The sequence below is a fragment of the Arachis duranensis genome, chromosome 10, assembly GCF_000817695.3.
Source record: "Arachis duranensis cultivar V14167 chromosome 10, aradu.V14167.gnm2.J7QH, whole genome shotgun sequence".
In the NCBI taxonomy this organism is placed as follows: Eukaryota; Viridiplantae; Streptophyta; class Magnoliopsida; order Fabales; family Fabaceae; genus Arachis; species Arachis duranensis.
Window position 1 is genome coordinate 95,931,177 of NC_029781.3, and position 11,583 is coordinate 95,942,759.

Consider the following 11,583-nt stretch of genomic DNA (forward strand, 5'->3'; position numbering starts at 1 on the left):
ATACAACATCTACATACTTTGAAGATGATTGGTGCAGCTAGCAATGTTAATGGTTTGTACATTCTGCACAAAGAATTTAAAGCTCTCCCTCACATCACAGCAACTTCCCGTAGCCATTTTTCACAGTCTTTGTGGCATGTTAGATTAGGACATCCATCTCATGATAAGCTTGTTGCATTACAAAAGAATTTTGAGTTTATTGACTATAAAAACATACAAAACCATGTCATTCTTACCATCGTGGCAAACAAAAGCAATTGCCTTTTTCTGTTAATTCTAGAACTGCAGCCAATGTACTTGATCTCATTCATGTTGATATTTGGGGACCTGTTTCTATTCCCTCTTTAAGTGAAAAATATTATTTTCTTACTAAAGTCGAGGCTTCTTTATTAGTTAAGAATGTTGTCAGTTTTGCTAAAACTCAATTTAATGCGGTGGTTAAAATAATTCGCACAGATAATTTGCCTTAGTTTTTAATGCCTAATTTTTACAGTTTTAATGGCATATCTCATCAAAGAACTTGTGTGAAAACTCCATAGCAGAATGACACTGTTGAACGCAAGCATCAGCATATTCTTGCTGTGGCTAGAACTCTCATGATTCATGCACATTTGTCAAAACCTTTTTGGAATTACAGAGTTGGACATGCAGTTTATTTAATTAATCGATTGCCAACATTTTTTTCCATGATAAGTCTCCATATCAAGTTTTTTATAAGACTCTGCCAAATCTTTCCTTCTTCAAAGTCTTTGGCTATTTGGCATATGCTAGCAGCCTTGCAAGACAACGAGGCAAGTTGGATCCAAGAGCAAGAAAGTGTTTGCATCTTGGATTCAGGGAGGGAACAAAGGAATACATGCTCTTTGATTTGCAAACTCGAGAGATTTTTCTATTTCGAAATATCCAATTTTATGAGAATTGTTTTTCCTACTGTCACTCCAATAATTCCAATGATAACAATTTTTCAAATTCTTTTAATTCATCTCATGTTGCATCTCATCCTTTTGATTATGAATTTTTGGAAGGGACTTAGATTCAGGTTTTAAACACTGATGATGCAGCCTCTCGACCAAGCTTGCATCACCCAAATCTTAGTCATCAACATGATCATGCTTTATCTGAGTTAAATAAAATTGAAGAAATTTTCTCCACTCCTGAAATTCATGATCATTTGGCATCCACGTCTGCATCACATGAAGAGTTTTCAACTCATAATTCTGCTACTCAACCTAAATCCTCCATCATGCCTCGAAGTTGCTGATGTAAGGAGATCAACTAGGCAAACTAAACCATCTGCATACTTGCAGGACTATGAGTGACAAATCGTCAACACTGTTTCACCCTCATCGCGGTTCACTACTCAAAGGTATCTTCTCTCCAATGTCTTGTCTTATATTAGGCTTTCTCCTATACATCTTGCATTTTCTGTTGCTATTCAGAATTTAGAGTCTAAAACCTATAAGGATGCAATCATTTAAACTTGTTGGCAAGAGACAATAAGAGCTTAAATAACTGCGTTAGAAGAAAACAAGACATAGAAGCTAACTTTTTTACCAATTGAAAAGAGAGCGATTGGCTGTAAATGGGTATTTCGTACCAAATATCACGTGGATGACACAGTGGAGTGCACAAGGTAAGAGTTGTTGCCAAAGGATTCACACAAGTGGCTGAAACCTATATATATTTTTTTAAAAAGAATATTTTACAGGAAGAGGTCCATGTGAATTTGGCAGCAACGGCACTTTATTACTGACTGGATTTAGACCAACTGGAACATTATGGTCGAGACCTAAATTTTTTTAGAAAGAATATTTTGTAAGAGGAGGTTCATATGGATTTGACAATGATGACACTTTATTGCTGATTGTTTTTGGACCAACTAGAATAATATTATGATCGAAGACCTACATTTTCTGAAAAAGAGTATTTGCAAGAGGAGGTCTATGTTGATTTGGCAGCAACACTTTATTATTGATTGAGTTTAAAATAACTGGAATATTATAGTCAAGAACTACATTTAAAAAAAAAAGTATTTTGCAGAAAGAAGTCTACGTAGATTTGGCAATGTCGACACATTATTACTGATTGAATTTGGACCAATTGAAACATTATGGTCAAGACTTACATTTTTAAAAAAGAGTACTTTGTAAGAAAAAGTCTATATGAATTTAACAGTGATAACACTTTATTGTCGATTAGATCTGAATCAACTAAAATATTATGGTCAAGACCTACATTTTTTGACAAAGAATATTTTATAAAAAGAAGTCCTCGTAAAATTGACCATGGCGATACTTTACTATTTGATTGAATTTGCATCAACTTGAACATCACGATCGACAAATTCCTTAAAATGATTAATTTTAGTAGCATCTATAGTGTCATAAACAAGTGATAGGAGAAAAAAAAAGCAAACAATGATATAGAATAAAACTTTAGTGAATTCTATTTTTCGAATTGATGTGTTAGCAATGTTCGAATCATCTACTTATATAGTTAAACCATAGTACTTTGGGTTTTTTTTGATAGAATACTTTCATAAAGATGCGTAAAACGTCTTTTTGTAAAGACGCTTACGTGCTGCATTATTATTGTTGAACGTATTAATGAACTGATTATTTTTGAATTTCTTAACAAATTAGAATAAAACCAATTTTTTATAATAATAATAATAATAAACCCACTTTTTTTAGGGATCTAATTGTATTTTTAAATTTTTAGGGATTTAAATGTCTGCAAACAAAAAGTCAAATATATATTTGTCATTTTATCAAAAAATTTAAAGATATTCGATTTAGATTGTGTAATTCGATCGGATCAAATCGGGTCTAATAATTATAATGCAGACAATTGAGTTTATTATTGTTGTTATAATAAACCGATTTTGTTCTGATTTATTAAAAAATAAATTATTAACCGATTTAATAAAGATGTCCAATAATAACATGATACATATAAACATCTTTAAAAAAAATATTTTTATTGTCTTTATTAAAGTGGTATCCAAGATATAATAGTTTCAATATTCATAGTTAATTTTCAATATCCATAAAAGACAAAAATAATTAACGATGAGCTATATGACCCATTTAATAGGGTGCTAATAATATGACTAGGTCTAAGTTTTACAACGTGAAAAGAAGTTCTTTGTAAGGTGAAAGGATTAGAAATTTGCCATGATCTTTGCAAACTCTTCATATTTCCAAGTTTTAAAATACTATAAATACATCAATGTTTAATAAAATCAAAATTTTGAGAGCATACAAACATTTCCAAATTTGATATTTTTCAACCTCTTTTTATTATAAAAACTTTTGACCAAAATTATTGAGAAAGAACAATTTGATACTATTTTTACCAAAAGAAAATTACGAACATTTAATTTTAAAGAGACAATATTATTTTTTATGACCTGTCCATGCATCTTAGTAGTACTAAGAATTTTCAAATTTTAAAATATCATCGGTCAATGCATCAATTTTTAAAACACCGAAAAAATATTATTGGGAGACTATTATAAAGTTAACTACTATAATTAATTAATTAATATTATTATTATTCATATATTCAATATGCATGGCATGTGTATCAATTAATTATTGGGAGAATCACTATAAAGTTAACTACTATAAAAAATATATTTTGTTCCAAAAACATTAAGAAAGAATAATGAACTATTTAAATTATATTTAAAGTAAAAGTCCAAAATTAATTAAATATTAAAATAGATAATATTATCGTAAGATACATACTAAAATTGCATTTGTTAGTTTGGTTTTAGAAAATTTTGAATGGGAATCGAAGAGAAACACTTTGAAGATTTAAATTGTATTTATAAATTTTATTATTCAAAAGATAAGGAGCAGGAAATTTTCTTTTTTAATAAATAACTGGACAAAAATGTCCAATAAAAAAATCAAATTACACAGCAACTATTTTAAAAAATATAATTTTAAATTTATTTTTATTTATTTTAAACTCATGAACAAAATTTAACCTTTCATTTTATTAGGATAATTTTTTAACAAAAAACTGTGTATATAGTGTTATTCATATAGGTGACTAAAACTGTGATAAAAAATGTTATTTGTACATTAAAATCAATTACTAAAATTAGTCACTAATGTATTTGTATATAAATATATGTGTAGTTTAATTTATTTTTAGGTAAAAATTCAGGTGCATTTAACTTCATGTGAAGTTGATAGTTGATAGCCGTTAGATGACAATTTAGTCAAAATCTATCAAATCATTTAACAATTCTCAACTATCAACTTCATATGAAGTTAACTGCATCTGAATTTTCATCTTATTTTTAATATGTATTTGTATTCTAGTATATATTTTATATTGATGACTGATTTTAGTGGCTGATTTTAATGTATACGTAACATAACTCAAGTGTGATATATAGATATACAAAAATAGGAACTAGAAAATCTAATAGGGAATTTAGCAGTAAATTTTATTTGCTGATGTGTATAGTTAGTTTGAAAAGAAATCAATTGGCATATTTCCTTCATAAGCAATGCCGCCAAAGGCATGCATGTACGCGAATAAAATGCCTCACATGAATGATGGAGAGTTTGGATCTTCCGCTCTAAACCAACTCTCATTTTTTGAGCTTCTCTTTCTCACAAGGTGTGAGCTTCTGCCTCATCACCATAGTGTGGTGAGTATGAAAATTTGTAGAGAAGAGTAATTCTTTCACCACTTGTGAAATTATATTATCAGAGAATTTTTTGAATTTGTTCATTATTGATTTTTCTACTAATGGCGACAAATGAGCCAGAAAGTAACGTAACATTTCCGTCTAGGACCGTGCAATTCAAAATAGACGACTGAGATTTAAAAAGGATATTCATTGTTTTTTTAAAAATATTATGCTATTAGATCAGATTTAGAGTCATCACCAATTAATTTTTTTATAAGAATGGAATGACTAATTGAATGTCGAAAAATAAGAAAAATCTATTTTACCAGAATTTGAATTCAGAAAAGAGATTAGCATCCTATATTAACTGCTTTTAAATGGTTATTTTTTTTTTGCTAAGATAGTAAATTTCATTGCAATAAGGTCCAATTGGATAACATACAAAGAAAAAAAAAGAATAGGAAAAGATCCACCAATGTAACTAAAGGAAGTCCTCTTCGAACAGGGGTACAATCAAAATTGAAAAAAATTCATCTTGTAAGTTCTATCTCTTTCACTTATCTTTGAGTTTTTTTCACGCAATGCAATAGAGATCTGTGTTTCTGCTCAAACACGATCTCATTCCTCGTTTTTCACAATTACCAGCATAGATTTGCTGCTAGGTCTTTTTTTTTCATCCGTAGTAAGCCTTGTTTGATTGCTTCTGTTATGGATTGCTAACCACTATTTTCATGCTTCTTTTTTGCAGGTCGGCACTGTGATTCCAAAAATGTCCCAGGCTTCCGTAGAGTCTGCACATGTCCAGATGCAATAAACAACCATTTCTTCCACCAGGATACATCTGGGGTAGAGCAGGTTGACCTCTGAATTCTGACATGGAGCTTCTGTTTAACAGGTATACCTTCGTGTAGTACCTTCTAAATAAAATTTCTTATTTTTAGTTGGCACTTCAATTTTCAAAAATTCAACCATATCTGTTTGTTTTGAAATCGTTTAGTGAGGCATTCAATTGATGGGTGATTAAATTAGAACGTCGTCGGATAGTCGGTTGCAACTGAATAACTACTATTCTTTTTCTTCATTCAGATAATTTTATCTTCACTCGTTAATGGTAGTGTTAATAATAGCTGCTAAGACTTTTGGATTGAATAAATCTGCTATTATATTGTGGTTCCATTGTCTGTTCGAAAATATTAAATCTGATACTAAAAAAGGAATGTCTTAAACAATACTTTCTATCTATTATTATTTGTGAATTTTATTTTATTGATCTTCTTTAAAATAATATATGTATTCTTTTTGTATTTTTGTTATTTTGATAACTAAATTTTGTCAAAATTTGCTGAGAAGTAATATATGATATTTTAATAATTTTATTAAAAAATATTTATTTTATATTATTATTATTTTTATTATGAAAATTAAATTTAATCAATGCCCATAATTACACTTAGAATACAACTTTAGAATTTAGAAATATTAGAATGAAAGCTAAGAAATAGTTTTAGTATAATTGATACTTTAATCTTCTAATTTCCATCGTAAGTCAATTTAAAAATTAATAATGTATATTAAATGATAATAATATATGTTTATAATTGTGCTGATATATTATTTTTTACAATAATATTCTTTAAAAAATATAAAATATAAAAATTAGAAAAATATTAGAGAATATGTATTTTGTTTTAATTTAAGCATAATAGTCATTAGATCTAGTCTTTATTACAGACGAATTTTTTGTTACCGACGAAATTACTGACAAATTTTTTCTCTGTAACTTCTCCATCCATTTCCCGAAGACGACAAACTTTTCGACGGATTTTCCATCGGTAATTACAGACGGATTTTTCTTCTGTAATTACAGACGGATTTTTTGACAGATTTTTTGTCTGTAATTACAAACAGATTTTCTGACAGATTTTTCGTCGATAATTGGCAACAGATTTTCTGACAGATTTTCTGTCTATAATTTGAACCTTAGAAAATCACCCAACACTCTGAATACAAACAGAAAATCTATCTGTAAATCTATCAGTAAGGTAAAATAGAATTTTTTTTTTAATTTTTCCATTGCAAAATAAATACTTTAGATTTGTTTTCTAAATTTACTCTATCAAACACACTGTAAATTGAAAAAAAAAAGCCAAAAATCACATAGATAAACATAATATTCATAGATAAACATAATATTCATTACACGATACCTATAAAATTGGATGTTATTTTTCAACACCATTATCCAATATCTCACTATCTCAATAAAAAGATACCCCAAAAAATAAGATGACCATCCCAAAGTTACATGGATCTCCTTCATTAACTAATGTCACAGATTACAGTTAACACCTAAAGATGGGATAATCTAAAATATTAATGGATAACTAAGTTGCATTGGCAGCATCAAACTCCACATTGAAAGTTGATCTTGGCATCTTCTGACTAAAATAGAATTAAAACCCGAATTGGTTAAATCAACTATACAACTAATGTGTTAAAAAAAACTAAGTAGAACCCAATCTTGGCATCTTAAATTTATCCTTTATTCAATCATTAATCAACGTTATATAATACAAGTGTAGTGAACTAAAGTGAAAGCTTACCTTGCAACCTCAGCACGTCTTTTTACTTGCTTAGCAATCTCTAAAGTCAGGTTAATATAGAAACGAAATCCAGCTGGACTTATATCTCTGCATAGCAAACCTGAAAAGATTCAACCAAGATCACAAGTTAGAACACGGTTATCTTGATAAAACTATTAAAGTAGTAAGCACTACCATACCCTTGCTTTCAGCAGACAGAAGATGCTCCCTTGAAGTAGTAAGCACTACCATATCTATTTTTTCTACAACTCGTGCAAATTCTTATAAAGGACTCCTTGCCCAATATAGTGGTACCATTCATTATTTCTTGACTTATTTGCGGCCAAAAAGAAAGAATAACCAGACTACAAATGATGGCACCATGGCCCGTCCCAACTTCCGCAAAACGTCCTCATCATTCCAATATCTGCACAAAAGAGAAACACTTCAGAAACTATTTAAAATTCAGAAAATAGTGAACTGATAGAAATTTGAAAATGGCCAAAAAGATAAGAAATTTTGCCATCTAAACCTCATCATAGCAGCAGAACCACCAGTCTCTATCTCATCTAAAATATGCTTCAAAGATGGATCTTCTTTTATGCGTGCCATTTATGTTATCAACCAATAGCTATTTTATATAACAGAGTACAAGAAGTTTATAAATACCTGCATCAATGCATTACCCAAGCGCTTAGCCATGGTCATGAAGTTAGGATTCTGCATCACCTGCTGCATGGTAGAATAACGTTGCTAATTATCGAAGCTAGGGATACTATCCTGTGTTGCACCATGAAAAGTTTTCTGAAGCTGCCCAGCCATTTGATTGAACGATGGGTCTTTTGCTATCTGCTCAGCCAGTTTCTTGATACTTGGATCCTATGCATTCCGGATTTTAGCATTAGTAATATGGACTTGAAATGCATGGTTATATTGTTGTCTCACTATTGCTTCAAAACAATGCACCACTAAGATCGAAAAAAACTAGCACGTACAAAAATAATATTTTCTATAAGATGAAACATGCCCATAAAGTGAAATGAAAATGCTCATTAACAATAACATGGCCAATCTTTTCCAAATTCTAGCAGACATAATATATATAATATAATATCAAAATAAAAGAGACATTGACATACATTGAGCAAACCAGACATTGCGGAGAAATCAAAAGGGTTGGGTGGAAACCCAGGTGCAGATCCAGAAGTAGCTCTTTGTCCTCCCTGTGAATCTTTCGAAGATGTTTCATCCTTGGAGTTTTTATTCTCTGTTGCAGCAGCCTTGTCATCTAAACAAACAAAAGATTTAGAAGCAGCTTTTTGTTCTCCCTGTGAATCTTTCGAAGATGTTTCATCTTTGGAATTTTTTTCTCTGCTAAAGCAGCCTTGCCATCTAATAAAATATTCACCCGTGTTAAACTAATGCAATTTAAGATCGAAGAACCTAAGATAGTTATTTAACATTGTAAGTACAAAAGCAATTGAATGGTGAAAAGAGATTAACGATAACAATCTAGGAAATATACAAACAAAAAAGACACACTAGACACACATACACATACAAAATAACAAAAAAAAATTAACAAAATGGAATAGAATGTTCACATGGTGGTTTCCACTAAAAGGAAACAGTAGACAAAAACAAATCCTAAGTAATAAGAGCAGGTATTATAAAATCATGAAAGAAACGAGAAGGGAGCCAGAGGAACCAAGTGGTAATACTAATTTCCTCGTTTTGACTTCATAAAAGAATGTGCGAATATATATAGAGACTTTCAATTACCAAAGTAAATGCCAAAATTGCCAGTCTTTGTATGATCGTATCCTAATAACGCAAGAAAACTTTTACCAAAACCATATCTTAAATTCGATGCACAACAAGCATAATGAACTGATTTTCACAATCTACAGAGAAACAAAGAATCGAAAAATCATGGAGCAAAGTTCGACTTAGAATAGATTAAAAAAATATCACGGAATTGGGGGTAGAAAGAAACGAATCCAACAACAAAGTGTGAAATTAGAAACTGATACAGATGTAATTACAGCTACAAATCTAGAAACCGTGGTGCGCCGCGAACAATACAGAAATGAAATAGGAATAGGAATAGAGGTATAACCAGAAATAATTTCCTTTTGGGAAGTGGAAGCCATAGCAAAAGAAGCAGCTGAAACAAAGAGAAGGAGATATTAGGGTACGATTAGAATGAAAATCAAATTATAAGTAAGGAAAGAGGGTTCGAAGCTGAGACCTGATTCTGATTCTGATTCTGATTCTGATTCTGATTTTGATTCTGATTGGGAATGGATGAATTGAAAGCGAAGAGTGAGTGAAACACAATGGAAGCGAAACAAAACCAAACCCCTTTAAGTTTTGAGGGTTTGAAAGTTTCAGACTAAAGCGACAAGAAGTTTTCCTTACATTTCTCTATATCTAAGTAGAAACTTCATATCCCTGTCAGTCTTAACATGAGATGATTTTTCATGCCATCTAGAATCTTGATGCTTAATTGACAAAAGTGACAAGAAGCAGCAACATAGTCACAATCAATTTGAAGTCAAAGTATTACCTTCAATTTTCTTGATCAGCTCTTCTTCTGAGATGTGTGATTTCTCAAGCTTCTTCCCAATTTTAGTTTCCCACATCTCGACTAGTTCATTCAGAGAACAAATGTTTTTTGAAGGTCTCAAGTACAACAGTTTGTTCAAGGTGCGGGGTTTATCAACTGTGCTAATAGTGAAGGCAGCGACATCATTTTCCTTAACAAATACGCCTGCAAAGAAACCTTTCATGAATAAGCATCAAACAAAAAGAAAAATAATTACGTGGTAAGAAATTAGCAATCATCTTCGATCAAATAGACCTTTTTTGTTCCCATCACCAAATATGGTAACCTTGTCACTAGGAAGAGCATTTAAGCCTGGCTGAACAAGAGAAGGGAGCAAAATCTTCATGAAGAAATTGTAGCAAATGCAGGTATATGGAATGTGTTCGGCCTCAACCATCTGGCAAATTTTGAGTTTGGGTGCGTATAAATTGTGGCCATCCTCCAAGTCATATATTTGAACTTTGGTAGGGTCTGCTCCAAATTCAGCTGGGATAAATCTCTGAAGAGACCAAAATAAACAACACATCATTGAACATATCTTACAATTCAAATATTCAATAATACAAGGACTATTGGCACTACACACTCACTTGCAGATCAGAAATGGTGGGAGCATATATCTTAATAAATGAAAATAGTAAGACTGTTGGTAACAGCTTTAGAAACGGATGCTCCAAAACTAAACTAACCAATTCCGCAAGAAATTGAAGTAGAACATTAGAAACGGCTAAAGAATCAGCATTTTAAGAGAATGTTAACAAATAAACATAAGGACTTGAAGGTTGAAAGGCTCATTATTTGACTGAAAAGCACAAGCATGTTTTCTTATGCCAAATTAATTTACCATTGATCTCTATGGATTTCGAGACCCTACAAGTCCATTCCACTTTCACACACATAAAATCTATTCCTAATTTATCCTGAAGAATGAGGCTAACCCCAAAGAGACAACAACAACAACAGAGAGTCAGAAATAGACAAAACAACAAACAGGTAGAATGCATATTCAACAAAGTTCATTCCAAAATATACCCAATCTGATTCAATTTAATACTCAACAAATTGGAGTTCCTTCACATAAAGCTTGCCATCTGTGTGTCTGTAACAAAATCCTAAATTGTTTTCAGAACAGAGCAGATACAATGGCAAGAGAATCAATGTTATCGGAAGGGATGACGGAGCCTACCTGAATCAACGGCGATGAGAAGAAAAGGTAGAAGCGGCGACGACGCTAACGAGCTTCAACGAGCAGCGACAGAAAACGGTGTTGAGAGGGTTGCGAAATTCATCGGCGTCGAAGCTGAAAGAGAGAGACTGGTGAACGGGTGTGACGGAGAGATTGGGAAAGGGGTGTGATGGAGCTTCGGACAACGGCGGTGCAACGGTGAGAGGTGCCGCCGATGAAGGATTTGGAGGGGATGGGTGAGGAGCCCGCGAAGGATGGGGTGTTCTGAGAAATGAAGAGAGGAACAAGAATTAAACTCTTATTTTAATATTTTCGACGGAAAATTTTGAATTACGGACGGATTTTTCGTTTGTAATAATTTAATAATACACAACGTTTTTGTCCATTTAATTACAGACAAATTTTCTGTCTGTAATCATTTTCCACGAAAAAAATTAATTTTTTCGACAGAATTATCGATAGATTCTCTTTTTTGCCTATAATTTATGCTAATTCATTTTTTTTATTTTCCAACAAAAAATCTCTCTAAAATTTCGTCTGTATTTCTGTGGGA

The 11,583-nt window shown here is 31.5% G+C and overlaps 1 protein-coding gene and 1 long non-coding RNA gene across 5 annotated transcripts; both read right to left on the reverse strand.

Moving 5' to 3' along the window:
- Window positions 1-7,129: 7,129 nt before the first annotated feature.
- On the reverse strand, window positions 7,130-7,849 carry LOC127739655 (uncharacterized). The gene is made up of 3 exons (XR_008003834.1): window positions 7,769-7,849; window positions 7,437-7,663; window positions 7,130-7,357 (listed from the first exon to the last, which is right to left on the reverse strand). It is a non-coding gene; the product is annotated as an uncharacterized LOC127739655 (long non-coding RNA).
- Window positions 7,850-7,857: 8 nt separating this feature from the next.
- LOC107471100 (probable pinoresinol-lariciresinol reductase 3) lies at window positions 7,858-11,284 on the reverse strand. Of its 4 annotated transcripts, XM_052255137.1 has the most exons (7): window positions 11,031-11,284; window positions 10,100-10,343; window positions 9,806-10,009; window positions 9,488-9,529; window positions 9,356-9,403; window positions 8,376-8,628; window positions 7,861-8,115 (listed from the first exon to the last, which is right to left on the reverse strand). In XM_052255137.1, exons 2-6 carry the CDS (start codon window positions 10,239-10,241, stop codon window positions 8,525-8,527), a joined length of 540 nt encoding a protein of 179 aa, XP_052111097.1. In that variant the 5' UTR covers window positions 10,242-10,343; window positions 11,031-11,284; the 3' UTR covers window positions 7,861-8,115; window positions 8,376-8,524. The 4 variants fall into 4 exon arrangements, 2 of the variants coding, with proteins under 2 accessions (XP_052111097.1, XP_052111096.1); XR_008003833.1 differs by having other exon boundaries at window positions 7,858-8,115; window positions 9,488-10,009; window positions 10,131-10,343; XR_008003831.1 differs by having other exon boundaries at window positions 7,858-8,115; window positions 9,356-10,009; window positions 10,131-10,343.
- Between the last annotated feature and the right edge of the window lie 299 nt (window positions 11,285-11,583).

Bases quoted from the DNA above. Each gene is read 5' to 3' on its own strand.
- LOC107471100 (XM_052255136.1), bottom strand. From the start codon at position 10,241: ATGGTTGAGGCCGAACACATTCCATATACCTGCATTTGCTACAATTTC. The intron at 9,530-9,805 runs GTAATACTTTGA...ATTCCCAATCAG, and splicing joins GCTGATCAAGAAAATTGAAG to AATCAAAATCAGAATCAGAA. The intron at 9,404-9,487 runs GTCTCAGCTTCG...TCTTTGTTTCAG, and splicing joins AGAATCAGAATCAGAATCAG to CTGCTTCTTTTGCTATGGCT.